The 15,216-nt window shown below is 58.2% G+C and overlaps 4 protein-coding genes across 6 annotated transcripts in view; 2 read left to right on the plus strand and 2 right to left on the minus strand.

The window, feature by feature from the left end:
• ARHGAP45 (Rho GTPase activating protein 45) overlaps window positions 1-2,639 on the plus strand; it is an 18,215-nt gene extending 15,576 nt beyond the window's left edge. The window contains exon 23 of the mRNA XM_057377508.1: window positions 157-2,639. Coding sequence (XP_057233491.1) covers window positions 157-479 — 323 coding nt within the window. The 3' untranslated portion in view covers window positions 480-2,639. The remainder of the gene's footprint in view (window positions 1-156) is intronic.
• Window positions 2,640-2,673: 34 nt separating this feature from the next.
• On the minus strand, window positions 2,674-5,907 carry POLR2E (RNA polymerase II, I and III subunit E). Its single transcript, XM_057377509.1, has 8 exons — window positions 5,648-5,907; window positions 5,284-5,458; window positions 5,082-5,197; window positions 4,617-4,697; window positions 4,404-4,462; window positions 3,349-3,427; window positions 3,160-3,234; window positions 2,674-2,916 (listed from the first exon to the last, which is right to left on the minus strand). The coding sequence occupies exons 1-7, from the start codon at window positions 5,702-5,704 to the stop codon at window positions 3,169-3,171; spliced, it is 633 nt and encodes a 210-aa protein (XP_057233492.1). The 5' UTR covers window positions 5,705-5,907; the 3' UTR covers window positions 2,674-2,916; window positions 3,160-3,168.
• Window positions 5,908-6,159: 252 nt separating this feature from the next.
• On the plus strand, window positions 6,160-7,898 carry GPX4 (glutathione peroxidase 4). The gene is made up of 7 exons (XM_057377507.1): window positions 6,160-6,257; window positions 6,478-6,572; window positions 6,727-6,871; window positions 6,952-7,103; window positions 7,225-7,249; window positions 7,507-7,566; window positions 7,643-7,898. Exons 1-7 carry the CDS (start codon window positions 6,171-6,173, stop codon window positions 7,673-7,675), a joined length of 597 nt encoding a protein of 198 aa, XP_057233490.1. The 5' UTR covers window positions 6,160-6,170; the 3' UTR covers window positions 7,676-7,898.
• Window positions 7,899-10,566: 2,668 nt separating this feature from the next.
• SBNO2 (strawberry notch homolog 2) overlaps window positions 10,567-15,216 on the minus strand; it is a 45,516-nt gene continuing 40,866 nt past the window's right edge. For all 3 annotated transcript variants that reach the window (XM_057377528.1, XM_057377527.1, XM_057377529.1), the window contains 9 exons: window positions 15,067-15,175; window positions 14,768-14,842; window positions 14,049-14,192; window positions 13,800-13,894; window positions 13,589-13,681; window positions 13,254-13,385; window positions 12,992-13,068; window positions 12,400-12,590; window positions 10,567-12,145 (listed from right to left, as the gene is read on the minus strand). In XM_057377528.1, coding sequence (XP_057233511.1) covers window positions 11,586-12,145; window positions 12,400-12,590; window positions 12,992-13,068; window positions 13,254-13,385; window positions 13,589-13,681; window positions 13,800-13,894; window positions 14,049-14,192; window positions 14,768-14,842; window positions 15,067-15,175 — 1,476 coding nt within the window. In that variant the 3' untranslated portion in view covers window positions 10,567-11,585. The remainder of the gene's footprint in view (window positions 12,146-12,399; window positions 12,591-12,991; window positions 13,069-13,253; window positions 13,386-13,588; window positions 13,682-13,799; window positions 13,895-14,048; window positions 14,193-14,767; window positions 14,843-15,066; window positions 15,176-15,216) is intronic.

The following is a 15,216-nucleotide window of genomic DNA, read 5'->3' on the forward strand; positions in this document are numbered from 1 at the left end:
GAAAGGAGGTGCAGTGAAAAGGGCTGAAATTTGCCAAAATTATGCTTACTGAAATCCTGAAATTAGAGATTGAAATGAAGCTAAAATCCTGGAGAAGAAATTAATGATGTGAAACGCTAAAAAAATTCTCAATTTCTGAATTCCTCTGTCCCGCAGAGTCCGGCGACCGCTCCGTGGACTCGGACTCGGAGCTGGAGGACGGCGTGGAGCCACGCCTGACCAAGCAGGGCAGCGAGACCAGCACGGAGGAGGCTCATTTCTGTGACGAGGGGAGCGAGGGGCTGCGCAGCCGCAGCTGCAGCGTGGGCCAGTCGGATGTGGAGGGCTCTGCTCCYCGCTGCTGCAGCCCCGGGGATGAGCAGAGTGATGCAGAGGAAACCCCTGAAAGCTGCAGCCCCTCTGTCCCCAGGGACCCCACAAACCAACCCAGCCCCACTCGGGGTCACRGCAGCCACGAGCTGCAGCCCCGGCTCATCTGAGCTGCTGGACACAAACCCTACAGACAGTGGGATGGGCAAAGGGGCAAATCCCAGAGTGCCCAGATGGATACAGGGAACGGGAATGTGCAGGGGTGGGAGGGATGCACTGGCGGGGTTTGGTGTGTGAGCTGCAGGCGAGTCCTGGCTGGAGCTTTCACACAAAACCCCTGAGCCCCTCAGAACGCTGCTGGGGTCACTCAGCCGGGGCCCTGAAGCATCTCCCCGGGGATAGAACTGCTGCTGGGCACACCCTCCCCTTGCTCAGGGCTGGGAGGGATCCCAGGGCTGTGCTCTGCCTGTGCCAGGCGTTCCATTATCGCTGTGCTCCCCAAATCCCACGCCTGAGCTGCGAGATTCAGCTCAGGTGAGTCAAAGACCTGGTCATCCTTGATGGCTGAGGCTGGAAAGGAGCTGAGAGGTGACAAGAGAGACAGTTCCTCAGGATGGGGAGGAGAATGGCACCGAAGGGACACATGTAGCTGGGGCAGCTCACTGAGACAGGGACAGGGACAATGATGGACCTGGGGTGAAGCCCCTGCACCATCTCACCCTGAGCCAGGCTCAGCTTTGGGGCTGTGCCACCTGCTGAGCTCTCAGGGGTTGTCCCTCACTGTCACCTGGAGGTGACAGGATGGAAAATGAAATCCAGGATGGATTTCCTGCCCCAAAACCACCAGGGCTCCCCCAGCACTCACGGTCCTGGCCCGGCTGGTGGTGTCTGCATTGCTGGGTGGATTGATTTGGGGTCCTGGCATTTCCCTCCTCAGCAGGAGCCATGCAAGGAGCAGCCACAGCTGCTCCTCAGGGCAGATTTGTGTGGCTGCAGGGTCCTGAGCCCTGCTCTGCTCTCAGATTTGTGTGGCTGCAGGGTCCTGAGCCCTGCTCTGCTCTCAGATTTGTGTGGCTGCAGGGTCCTGAGCCCTGCTCTCCTCTCGGGGTTTGCTTGTCCAGTCATTTCATCTCTAAAAAAGCTGCGCTTTTTAGAGTCCAGGACCAACCCTCTGTGCTCTTGGAGCTGGGCAAGGAGAGAGTCCCCATGGGGAAATGCCTCTTCCTCCTCCTCCTCCTCCTCAGGGCCTGGATCCAGCCCCAACCCCAGCCACAATAATCCTGAGCTTCTTCTTCTGTAAAGACTTCAACCAACCCTTCAACATGATTCCACTACCTCTGCTGGCAAAGGGACTAAAGCCAAAGTGGTTTTGTTTTTGTTTTTTTTTTTAAAGCTATGAGACTTTCCTGCACTGAGGCACAGAGAAACAAGTGAGAGTTTTAGCTTGGAATGAACTGAGATAGGGTTCCTTTGTTCTCCTGCTTGTTGGAGACAGACCAGGTGGTGTTTGGGGGTCTCAGGCACCTCGGTACTGCAGAACCAAGCRATGGAAGGGAGCTTTGAGTCCTCTGAGGCTAAAGGAAACCCATCTCAGCAAAGGTACAGAAACCCAGCTTAACTCACAGCTTTGGAACTGAGCCAGGGAAGAGCTGGAGACCCCCCAGGAGCTGTTCTGCMCTGCAGCTCTTCCACAGGATGGTTGGATTTTTCCAGGGCAGCAGGAAGATGTGGGAATGCTGCTGCCACGGCGGTACCGTGTGCGTGTGTGAGGGTGGGTGAGGATGAGGAGGGTGAGTGTGAGTGAGAGAAGGGGCTAAAGCTGTGCTTGAGCTTCCCATGGCAGCAGCTCCTTCCTGGTTGTGTCAATTCTGTGTTTGTCCTGACAGGCCTGAGCTGCTGCACGACGCTGCCCCGCGTCTCGCTGCGTTCACGCTGACAAGCTTCCAAAAAATCCAATAAAACCAGTGTGTTCTGACCCGTGTTTGTCCTGGGGATCAGGGGATTCCAGGCTCCCCCAGCTTGGGGAGGGCAAATCCCAGCGTTTCTGGCAGAAAATTGAAGTTTAAAAGCCCAACAGAGCCCTGGGATGGATTAAAATGAGCACGGCTGGGGGTGATGAGCAAATCTCTGTCRCTGTCCAAACACCCAAATCAGGGTCAGAGGGAAGGAGATCAGAGAAGGAACGAGGGAAATCTGAACTGCAACACCCAAACTGCCCAGGGCAGCTGGTGAAGGCTCTGCAGAGCTCAGCCACGGTGCAGAGTCTCAGCAAGAAGAGATTCCAAACTGAATGAAAAATACGGGATCGTGCAGAAAAATACGGGATCCTTTGCCACAGGGAGAGGCTGAGAAACAGCACAGCACTGAGGGTACAAACCTTTATTTCAAAYAAAAGCCCATWAAATAGGGAAGCAAMGGCCTTTCCCACTCATTTCTTCCCATTGTTTCAGGTCTCTGTGGCTGAGTCCTTGGTGGGACTGAGGGGTTATTGTAAAGTCCAAACTGGAGAACAGGGACTGAGGTGCAGTGACAGCACCTGGAAGAGAATTTCCTTGGCCATCCCTGAAGTGCAGGAATCTCTGAGTGCCTGTGAGCTGCTCCTCACACCTGGAAGAGAAGAAAGGATGGGAATCACCTCTTGCCCCCTAAGCTGAATACCCCAAATCCCAATGGGCACAGCCTGAGCAGAGGCACAGGGGAGCCTCGCCCTGCTCTTCCCCAACACCTCCCTCCAAAGCCATTTAAAACCCTGAAACATTTCCCTGGAAGCTTCACCCTGACCCTAGAACACCCCATCCAGCCCCTGGCACCCCCAGAGTCCCCCCAAGCAGGGATTCCCCCTGGTCTTACCCGCTGGGGTCACTGCACCAGTCTGTAGGTGATGTACCTGCCCGCTGTCTCGCTGGGCCTGATGATTTTCACCACCTGCAAGGCATGCACAGAGCTCAGGAGGAGGAGGAGGAGACACTTTCCTGCTCCAAGAGCTCCCTAACACTCCTCCAAGGATTGTTCCCTCCCAGGAGCTGCTGCTCCTCTCACCTGGCCACGCTTTATCCCAAAATACCGAGCCACGGGGTCCCCAGCCTGGATCCTGGGGAGCTGGTTCTCCCTCAGTTTGCTGTGCTGGGAGTCAAGGAGGAGCTCTGGACACTGCCCAGGCCAGAGGAGAGAAATAAACCACGGCAGGAGAGGGTGATTTTACCCAATTTCACCCAAATTTCATCACACCTGAGCAGGAGGGAGGGACACTCAGAGGGAACCAAAGGGACACTCAAAGGGACACTCAAAGGGAACCAAAGGGACACTCAAATGGACACTCAAATGGAACCAAAGGGACAATCAAAGGGAACCAAAGGGACACTCAAAGGGACAATCAAAGGGAACCAAAGGGACACTCAAAGGGACACTCAAAGGGACACTCAAAGGGACAATCAAAGGGAACCAAAGGGACACTCAAAGGGACACCCAAAGGGACACTCAAAGGGAACCAAAGGGACAATCAAAGGGACACTCAAAGGGAACCAAAGGGACAATCAAAGGGAACCAAAGGGACTCCCAAAGGGACACTCAAAGGGACACTCAAAGGGAACCAAAGGGACACTCAAAGGGACACTCAAAAGATACTATCGGGCCAGCAGCTCTGTCACTTCCTCCTTTGTCATGACCACATGCTCTGGCACCAGCTGTAAACAGAAAAGAGGCTGAGATGAGGCAGTGACTGGAGACATTTTTGAGGGTGAGGGGAAGGACAACTGTGTCCCTCAGCCCAGCTGGAGAGCCAGAAGGAGTCTGGGAGCAGCAGGACAGCAGCCAGCACGAGGGAGGGACCTTGCTCACCTCATGTTCTGTGATGTTGATGAGAAGCTCCTGTTGCAGGAACTGCTCCAGGATGTATTTGGGAGCCATGTCGACCAGGGACTGGAAGGGAAAGAGCTGTCAGAGGCAGCTGGGACAGTCCTGGCAGTGCCCAGAGCTGCTCCTCGAAGACCTGGGGTCATTGAGTGCTCACACGGGCACAGCCAGGCTGGGAATGAGCACACAGATCTCCAGGAACAGGGAAATCTCCCTTTTTCTCTTCCCCACATCCCNGATACTATCGGGCCAGCAGCTCTGTCACTTCCTCCTTTGTCATGACCACATGCTCTGGCACCAGCTGTAAACAGAAAAGAGGCTGAGATGAGGCAGTGACTGGAGACATTTTTGAGGGTGAGGGGAAGGACAACTGTGTCCCTCAGCCCAGCTGGAGAGCCAGAAGGAGTCTGGGAGCAGCAGGACAGCAGCCAGCACGAGGGAGGGACCTTGCTCACCTCATGTTCTGTGATGTTGATGAGAAGCTCCTGTTGCAGGAACTGCTCCAGGATGTATTTGGGAGCCATGTCGACCAGGGACTGGAAGGGAAAGAGCTGTCAGAGGCAGCTGGGACAGTCCTGGCAGTGCCCAGAGCTGCTCCTCGAAGACCTGGGGTCATTGAGTGCTCACACGGGCACAGCCAGGCTGGGAATGAGCACACAGATCTCCAGGAACAGGGAAATCTCCCTTTTTCTCTTCCCCACATCCCCCTGGACCCTCAGCTGTGCTGCTGCCACCAGGTTAAACACCCCCCGATGCTAAAAATGAGCCTGGACTAAGGCACAGCATTTCCCAGCAAAAGCTTTTATCTGGAAGGGAAGYCGGGGCTTTTATTTACCCACAGCAGCACTGAAAACTATAAAGGAAAACCTTCACCGTCCCTCAGAACCCTCTGAGGGGAACACAGCCCTGTCCCCACAGACCTGCTTGGCCGAGGGGGTCATTCCCTGCTGCACCACGATCAGGGCCCGGGTGATGTTCTCCTCCTGCATGCGCTGGCAGTACATCTTGATGGTCTTGATCCCCACCTTGGGCTCCTCTGGGGAAAAAGAACCATCCCCAGGGTCACCGAGAGCCCCCCAGGCTCTGAAACCCAGCCCTCCCGGCCGGTCCGGCGCTGCTCACCGGGGAAGAACACGAACATCTGATCGGTGGGATCATCGTTGTGAGCCACCAGCACGGTCAGGTCGGTGCGSCGGGGGCGGCCCTCGCTGGGTTTGTCCCCGAACTGCGCCTTGAACTCTTCCAGCGTCTGGTCCAGCTCGTCCTGGGTCACCAGGTACCCACGGTCGTGGCAGAGCTGCGGGAGAAGCAGCGGGCTCAGGAACGCGTCCTGACCGGGAACGCGCGGGTGGAGCGGCCCTCACACCCCCACCCCACCCCGCAACATCGCCGGGGCTCCCCCCACTCCCGGCTCGGTCCCTCCCGATCCCAGCGGTGCCCCCAGTGCCCCCGGACCCGCACGATGGTCCCCCCGGTCCCCCCGGACCTGCATGATGGTCTTGCGGATCTTCCACAGCCGGTACGTCTCCTCCTCGTCGTCCATGTTTCCCGCTGAGGCCCCCGCGGGCTGCCCGCGCTGCCGCCTGCCCCGCGCGCACACACAGGCGGCGCCGGGGCGCACGTGGGGGCCTCAACCGCGGCGCTTTCTGGGAGATGTAGTCCGGTTCGATCTGCCCCCGCCGCTGGCTCCGGAGAGATCGCAGGTCCCTCTGCTGCCGCCCGGGTGGGTCTCTGGGTCGCTGCGGCTCGGCTCGGCTCGGCTCGGAACCCGCGGCTGGCTGGGAGGGAATCGCCGCCCCGGGGGCCCGGCCCGCAGCACCTGATTGCACACCCCGCCCTTTGGTCTGTCCCTGCCCCCCGCCCTCGTGGTTTCTCCCGATAAACATCCCCGCGGCCACCCCGCCCATCCCGCCCTTCTATTGGTCAGATTGCCATCAATCATCCCGCGGAGGCCGCCTCTCTGAGTGCTGATTGGCTGATGGGGCCGAAAGGGGCGGGGTTTGTGCGGGATGGGCTGGGTCGGCGCGGTGCAGAGCGCGCTGCGGTGCGGGCGGGCAGCGGGACCGGGACCAGGGCTGAGCGCGGTGCGGAGCATGGTGAGTGCGGGGCCGCTCCGGGAGCGAGACCGGCCCTCTCCGCGACCGCTCCCGGCCTGGGGCAGGTCCCGGGTCACTCCCGCCGGCTGACCGGAGCGGTCGTTGCGGGCTCGGGCCTGGCGGGCGGCGGCGCGGCCGAGGGAAGCTTCCCGCGGTCCCTCAGGGGAGCGGAGGCGGCGGGGCCGGCGCGGGGCTCCTCACTGACTCCCCCGCCCCGCAGTGTGCCCAGGCGGACGACTGGCGCTCGGCCAAAGCCATCTACGACTTTCACGCCTTCGACATCGATGGCAACGACGTCTCCCTGGAGAAGTACCGGTAGGGCCGGGGGGCCGGGGGGGTGGCGGAACGCGGCGCCGGGCGAGGTTGAGCCGCAGCGGSTCTTGCGTAACCCGCCCGCCTCGCCCGGGCGGGTGAGGGGACCTGTGTCCGCGCCCTGCGGGGAACGGCAGCTCATCCRCCCCCTCCGCAGGGGCGACGTTTGTATCATCACCAACGTGGCCTCCAAATGAGGGAAAACCGCGGTAAACTACACTCAGCTTGTCGACTTGCACGCCCGATACGCTGAGAGGGGTTTACGCATCCTGGGCTTTCCCTGCAACCAGTTTGGGAAGCAGGTATGTAGGGCGGGGGTGAGGGCTCCCCGGYAGTGTGAGGGTGGTTCGGGGATCCTCACGGTCACGGTGTGACCCCACAGGAGCCCGGGGACAACGCTCAGATCAAGGAATTTGCTGAGAAGTACGGGGTGAAGTTCGACATGTACAGCAAGATCGATGTAAACGGGGATGATGCTCACCCCCTCTGGAAGTGGATGAAGGAGCAGCCCAAAGGGAGAGGCACCCTGGGCAAGTGAGTGTGGGAGGGGGAGCCCCGGGGACCCCCAGCCAGCATGGAGGGCTTGGCTGGGGGTGAGTAACCCAAAGAAGGGTTTTTTTTCCCCAAAACTCACTGCTGTTTTTTTCTCTCCTAGTGCAATAAAATGGAACTTCACCAAGGTAGGACACGGGTGTTTCCTCTGGGCTGTGCTCTGGGGTGCTGGGGTGTCCCTGAGACAGGAGGGAGCCTCACACTGGRCTCTGCTCTGTGCTGTGACCCCGGGTTATAGGGCAGGAGCATCCTGAGAGGTTCCTGTGCCTGGAGACTCTTGAGAACCCCTGTATTTAGTAACCAGCTGAGGGGGGAGCGGCTCTGTGTTGGTTACAGTAGCTCCCTGGGCACCCTGGACTCACCAGGGGTTGCTTCACTCCCACAGTTCCTCATTAACCGGGAAGGCCAAGTGGCGAAGAGGTACRGCCCGATGGAAGATCCCTATGTGAGTACTGCTGTTAGGGGAGGAGGGGAAAGATGGGGGATATTCTCGAGGTACAACGCTCCCCTCTTGCCCGCAGGTGATCGAGAAGGACCTGCCTGACTACCTGTAGCTCTGCTCCGCTGTCCCCCTGCCCGTCCCGACCCCGCTGCCCGCAGAGCCTCCTCCAGCCCCATGACGGGCTGCCTCCAACCCAGCTCCTGGTGGGGCAGCCCCGATCCCCGGCGTGCACCCGCTGGACGGAGGCTCCGGGGGCCGCGGCCGCTGCAGGCAGGAGCAGCCAGAGCCCCCTCGTAGTAACTGGAGTCCCCTTGCAATAAAATTATTAGGAATGAGCTGCTGTGTCATCGGCGGGGATGGGGCTGGGGCTGTTGTGCTGCTCCTGCTGAGAACCTGGAGTTTGCTGGCAAGCTGAGACCTTACGCAATTCTTAAGCCAAGCAGGGATAATCCTCAGTGCTGAGGAGGAAGTGTAAATCCGGGGTGAGCCGTGCTGTCAAGGGGCTCCCTGGGAAAAGGGAAGGTGTATATCCCCTCTGGAATTCCTCCTGTTCCCCTTGGGATCTTTCCTGTCCCCCTTGGGATCCCTCCTGTCCCCAGGAATCCACAGGGCAGGGCAGCAGAGGGGATGGGTCCAGCAGTGGCACAAATCCCAGCCAGGAGAAATTCTTGCAGAATCCTGCAGATTCGTGTTGGRACACAGCAAAATATCCCCAGCAGCCAGGGATGTGTCTGACCACAGCGAGCAGGAGCCTCCCCCCTCCTCGGGGCAGCGTCTGGGTGGTTGTGAAAGCACAGCCGTGCCCAGCCAGGCCCATTGGGGCTGGTGTCCTGTCYTGGGCAGGGACAGCTCTGGTTCTGCCATGCAGGAACACTGCTGCACCTTTTCCCAAGGCCTGGGAAGTGCTGGGTCTCCACTTCTGCAGCCCCCTTGGGGTGTTTGTCCCCAGGAAGAGTCCCGGGGTCTTTGCTGGTGTCCCCCAAGTCTGACCCCACTGCTGAATCTTCAGCCTGGCACATCAGGAATGCCAGGGGGATCCCACTGTGGTTTGGGGATCACCCCCATCCCACCTCCCACGGGATAACAGGGCCAGCAGTGCCTGGATGAGACATCCCAGAGCTGTGGCAGATCCTGCTGGGGGCACACAGAGGAACAGAGGGGGCTGGAACAGAGGCTCCTTTATCTGTGTTTTCCCAGTAAATCCAGGGGGGATTGCCTCATCCAAGGCCAGTGCCCAGGCTGGACCTCCTCCACACGAGCAGTGGCTTCTCTCAGGGAGAGAGGGAGGTTGGGACAACAGCCCTAAATGCCACCAAGTTGCTGACACAAGAGATGCAAAGTCCAGCTGCCAGCGAGACAATGGCCCACGGATTCCTGATCCTGGTGCAGGCTGGACAGACATACAAACAGAGATAAATCTGKTACTTAATAGAAATCTCACATGTGGCTTCTGTTCCATTTTTACTGAGCAGAATGAAAAATTATCCTTCTGAGGCAAGTAGAAAATTCAGGAATTATTAGTCCAAGGCACATATTCTAAAAAAATCTCTTTACATATGTACAACTTAATTATAAATATACATAGAAACAAAAGGCAAACGACAAGCGGATTAAAAAGTGCCAACACAAAGGTGTCAGGGAAGGAAACGGGGACTCATTAAAAATACAATCAGTAGGACAACTGCAGAATAATTTAGTTAAAAGATAATATTACATATTATTTACCCTGACAAAACACGGGATCGGGGCAGGGAAGGGATTCCTTGAAGGTGCTCTCTGTTTTGCCAGAGAGCAAGGAGGGAGGATTGCATATATTTTAAAGTTAAGGTCAAAGCCACCAGGTAAGGCTCYGGTGACAGCAGAGGGTGCCCAGCAGGGAATTCCCCCTCGCTATTCCTGAGTTTAAACCTCTTTGAGCTGGGTTTTCCCGGCGTCCTTTTCCCTCATTGCTGAGAATTCAGCCCCAAGCGAGCAGTGCTTTAAATAGGGGAGGGTCTGGAGAGGGGGAGCCTGGCTCTGCCTGGGCCCGGGGGAGGCTGCTGGGTCAGAGAGGAGCAAAGCTGGAGGGAAGCAGGAGCTCCTGGGGCAGCAGCAGGGCTTTGGGGGGCACAGGGGGCTCCCCCATCTTTGGTGATCACTTTGAGGTAAGGTTTCCTTGGGTGCAGCGAAATGTGCCCCAGAGCGCAGGGATTGATCCCGGCCCGGTGCTGGGAGGCAGGTGCCAGCTGGGGAGGGGGAGAAGGACAAGCCCCCAAAACAAAATTCAGGGAGCAGAGTAGCCTCAAATTGAGCACTGGGGCAGGTGTGTGACCTCGGGGTGTTGGGAGAAGTGGCTCTGGACACGGATCCAGAGCGATTCCCAACACCCAACAGGGCACTGGGCCAGTCCCCAAGCCCTGGGGGGACATGGGGTCACCGTGGAGGGGACACCACCAGCCCCCTCAAGTCCTTTTAGGGCACGGGACCCCCTTCCCCAGGGCCAGGTCAGCCAGGGATGGTTCCAGGCCCTTCCCCAAAACCATCCCCGTGCCACTTTTMGGAACGCCTGGGTGCCCTCTGTGCAGGGGAGGAGGCAGCAGCGGGTGGGGCAGTGCTTTGCAAAGCAGCTTTTGTTCTTTGGTATCCGAGGGGGAGGGTGCAGCAGGAGAAGCCAAACGGCACATCCCGGGGTGGTGACAGTGACACTGCACACCCTAAACAGTGACACTGCACACCCTAAACAGTGACACTGCACACCGTGAGCAGTGACAATGACACTGCACATCCCGGGGTGGTGACAGTGACACTGCACACCCTAAACAGTGACACTGCACACCCTAAACAGTGACACTGCACACCGTGAGCAGTGACAATGACACTGCACATCCCGGGGTGGTGACAGTGACACTGCACACCCTAAACAGTGACACTGCACACCCTAAACAGTGACACTSCWCATCCCRGGGYGGTGACAGTGACACTGCACATCCTAAACAGTGACACTGCACACYCTRARCMGTGACAATGACACTGCACATCCCGGSGWGGTGACARTGACACTGCACACTCTGGGCAGTGATAGTGACACTGCACACCCTAAACAGTGACACTGCACACCCCGGGGCGGTGACAATGACACTACATACCCTGAGCAGTGACAATGACACCGCATGCCCTGACCCAGACCCCTGGACCGGGGTCCATGGCCCAGCCAAGGACAGTGGCAGGACCAGTGGGATGTCCAGGTGAAGGGACAACATGTGACAGCAGGAAACTGGCCAAAGCACRTCTGGTCATGGTGACCTGGTGAGGTTAAAGTGCAGGACAGGGGACACGTGGCCCTTCTGCTCTGGGGAATCCTGCTGGTCCTGGCATGGCTGAGCTCTGACAGATTGGAGCTCTGTYACCGTGGGGGTGCAGCCAGCTCTGGCCACTCCCACGGAGCTCAGGTGGCCCAAGGTCCCTTCCCGGGAAGGGCAGCACAGGCAGTTCTGGCTCTCTCACCTTTTCAGCCCTGCCAGAGGACACCTGAGCTCAGCATATCCCAGCTCCTCTGGGATTTCATTCCCTTCCCTTCATCCCAGCACAGCCTCAGGGTCCCCAGCAGTGCTGGGGCAGCCCAAGCTGGGCTCCCACCCTTCCATAACTGACCAGCACATGGTCAGAGGGTCATTCTGGAGCCTGGCCATGGCCCTACTGGGCTGGAGAGCTGGGGAAGGCTYGGACACTCAGTAGTCTGCAGGGGGTGGGCAGAGGAGGGGTCTCCCCTCAATCCCACTGACCTGTGAGCAGGACTCGACCCAGCAGAGCCCCTCAGCCCAGGGGRACCCACTCAGCTCCCCCCGGGGCACTTTCCATACAAACCTGTATACATGCCTGACTGAATATTAGATATAAATAAATTTCCCTGTAAGGAACTACAGGCTTTTTCTTCCCTCAAAACCAGAGCAGGGTCAGTCCGAAGCAGTAGCAAAATCAGGACTCCTCAGCTCTCACCTCTGCCCCAGAGGACACGGATCCACAGCAGCATTCCCAGCTGGCACTCAGAAATCCAGGTAAGGCCCACTGAATTGGATCACGCTCTGGCGCTCCGGGGGGAGCAGGTTTTCTGGAGAGGGCCTGCTGAACATGTCCTCCAGGATGGCTTTAATATCAATATTCCCGTCTTGCTGGAAAAAATCCTCCTGTGGCTGCTGCGGGAGGGCCAGGGCCTGCAGGGCAGGGGGCTCGTGCAGCAAAGGGCCAGGGGCTGCACCACCCTCCAGGCTGGGAGCGTGGCCAAAGCCAAAGGACAATCTGTGCTGCTGCTGCTGSKGCTGCTGGGGCTGCAGGGAGGGCTCCGAGGAGAAGCAGAGCGCTCTGGACTCCGTGTTCAACCCCATGTCGGGAATGCTGTTGCTGGGAGGGCTGCAGGTCAGGTCCAGGATCTCATCGGGGCACAGGGAGGGCAGGGGCAGCCCGGGYGCTGGCAGGAGGGGCAGGGGGAAGGGTGAGCTCTGCTCCTGGGCYTGGAGCAGCCGGCTGTGCTTCCGCTTCACGTCCTCGTCCATCTGCTTCAGCTCCTCCCGCACCCTGCGGACGCAGCTCTCGGGGATCTTTATCCCTGGGGAAGGAATGGACATCAGTGCCCATTTTGGGAAGGGAGGGGACACTGTGGGGACAGAGCAGCAGCACTGGGTGTGTTCATGTGGGCACAGCTCACCCTCTGTACCCCACACATCCATCTCCCCTCCTCCCCAGGGTCACCTCAGGCTGCTCCCAGGCTGGAGCACGGCCCTTTTAGAAAAGGGAATCTTGCTGCTGGACAGCTGAACCCTTTCCCTGTGTTGCCCTTCCCCTTCCCAGCACTTCACCCACCGACTTGCTTCTTCTTCTCCTTGGTTTTGAGGCGGACGATCTGCAGGTAGCTGCTGCTGGTGATGTCGGCCATGACGCCGGCGATCCTGCTCCACACGCGCAGCAGGGCCCCGCACAGCATGTAATAGTGCCTCAGGCGCATGCCCTGGTAGCATTCCTTCCCCTCCTGGATCAGCTTGCAGCTCTTGTTCCTTCGGTGGCCATGGGAAAAAAATGTGGGAATCAGCAGAGGTTCCTGGAGCTGAGCAGGATTCCCTCAAAACCTCCCCCACTGTCACAATCAGTGACCCACAGGGTACAGGGTCCTGCCCAGGGAGGGAGGATGTGGCTTCAGAGCTTCAAGGTGAAAGAGGGGAGATTTAAATTGGATATTGGAAAGAAATTCATCCCTGTGAAGGTGGTGAGGACCTGGCCCAGAGAAGCTGTGGCTGCCCCATCCCTGGAGGYACTCAAGACCAGGTTGGATGGAGCAACTTGGGCTAGTGGAAGGTGTCCCTGCCTGTCCCTGCCATGGATGAGCTTTATTAAAGTTACCCTTTCAACCCAAACCACCCTGGGATTCCATGGCAGGCAGGGACTGAGGCTGCCTTACCACACGGCGTGRTTACAGTTCTTCAAGGAGAAGTGGTAGCTGCTCTCCCAGTGCTCCTTGGCTTGCTCAGGCAGCACCTGCAGCAGAACACTCAGAATTAGGAATCTTCCACTGTCCAGGACGCAGAGATGTGAAATCCAGGGCTGGGAGTCAGGACACCATCCCTGCCCATCCACAACAGAGCCATGAGGAGCCACAGGGTTACAGTGAATGTCCTCCCAACCTCCCCCAGACCCACAGGGAGGCTGCAGCTCCCACCTACCCGTCGATATTTCTTCTGCAGACTGTCCAGGCTCTCAGGCTGGCTTTGCTTCCCAATATTTGGCTTGTAGAGGATGAAGTTCTTCCCGTGGCTCTGCTCTGCCAGCAGGCAGGTGTATTTGCTGCCTCGCACCTATGGGATACAGCTGATGGTCACAGGCACAGCCTCTCTGCCCAAGCCCAGATTTCTCTAAATGAACTCCTTCCTTCCAAGCTGGAGGTTCTTGGAGGCATTTCCCAGCCCTCAGGAAAAGGGAATTCATGCAGGCACAGCAGATCTCCCCCTGGAASCAGCCCTGAGCTGAGGTGCCACCCTGGCAGAGCCTGGGGACGTACCTTGTTGGAGAGGTAGAACCCATCAAAATTTCCTGTCAGTTTGAGCGACTTCTCATAAGCTTCCTCCCACTTCAAGCCTCTGTCAACGCTGATCTGAACAGGGACACACAGAGGGATTTGTAACTCTGGGGGAAGCACAGGTGATTTGGTGTCAGCCTCACAAATCCCCCCTCAGCACAGCTCTGCCAGAACCAGGCAGGCAGGTGCCCACCTTGTAGAACACGACCTGCCCGTCCTGCGGGTGCCCTGGTGTCAGGAAGATCTCCTTGCTCTCCTCGTAGATCTCATCCACTCCTGGGGCTAAATCTGTGCGAGGAGAAAAAGCTGTTGTAAGGAACATCGTCCCAAAAACACCTCCTTGGGTCTCAGGATCTGAGCTGGGTGGGGACACTGCACTAGGAGCAGCAGGAACCCCAGGGGTGCAGGAGGCAGAGCTGTGGCCACCTCTCCTTCTCCATACCAAGGATGCCCATGTCGTATTTGCCCTCCTTCTTGTCCTTCTCTATCAGGTAGTCAAAGGTGTCAGAAAAATACTGGAAGAGCATGTTCTGCTTGTCCACCTCCARGCCCAGGATGCGGTTCAGGAATTTGGTGATGGAGCAGTCTGCAGGAGCACAGTGGGTCAGCCGGTGCAGCTGGACATGGAACCCACCAACCCCCTCCCAAAGAGCCCCCCAAGCAGCCCCAACACATCCCTTCTGACAGCAGCCCAGCCCAAGGGCTGCTCCTGTGGGCTGGGAGCATCTGGGGGGCCAGGGGATCTGTAGGGCCATGGGATGTGCAGGGCCATGGGATCTGTAGGGCGATGAGATCTGCAGGGCCATGGGATTTGTAGGGCCATGGGATCTGCAGGGCCACGGGATTTGTAGGGCCATGGGATCTGCATGACCAGGGATCTGCAAGGCCAAGGGATCTGCAAGGCCAAGGGATATGTAGGGCCAAGGGATCTGTAGGGCCACGGGATCTGTAGGACCATGGGATCTGCAGGGCCATGGGATTTGCTGTACCAGGGGATCTGCAGGACCATGGGATCTGCAGGACCATGGGCTCTGCAGCACAGGCTGATCCCACAGGACCTTCCCCTCAAGACAAACATCCTTCCCAGCTGCCCAGCAAACCCCACGAGGTCAGATGGGCCATGACACCCCTGTGTCTGCCCCCTGCCCYCTGCCCACGTACCCTTCTCCATGGAGACAGTGCCATACTTCATCTGGTTGTAGCAGATCCCCACGGAGATGAGCCCTTGCTTCATTTCTGCAATGGTTGAAGACATCTTTAGCATTTTGGGGTTAAAATTCCCATCAGGATGTTTGCAGGACTGCTTCCCCTGCAGCTCAGACCCTCCCCATGCCTGGCAGGGTGAAATCCTAAGCCAATGTTATTTTCCCATCTCTGTTTCCTCCCTCTGACCTCCTGCTTGKTTTTTCCAGCATCCCAAACCCAAGACCAGCCCATCCTGGAGCTGGTGATGTTCTCACCGTGGAAAAAGGCGTCGTGCCCTCCCTGGTAGCTCCTGGGCACAGGAACCCTGCTCTCCATGTGGCTGATGATGGTGGACAGGACGTGGAGCAGGGCTTTGGTCCCGTACTGGGGAGGAGAGCAGAGTCACACACGGGAGGAACCGACAC

The sequence above is a fragment of the Malurus melanocephalus genome, unplaced genomic scaffold (assembly GCF_030028575.1).
Source record: "Malurus melanocephalus ecotype Western Australia unplaced genomic scaffold, MMel_1.1 scaffold_318, whole genome shotgun sequence".
NCBI lineage: Eukaryota > Metazoa > Chordata > Aves > Passeriformes > Maluridae > Malurus > Malurus melanocephalus.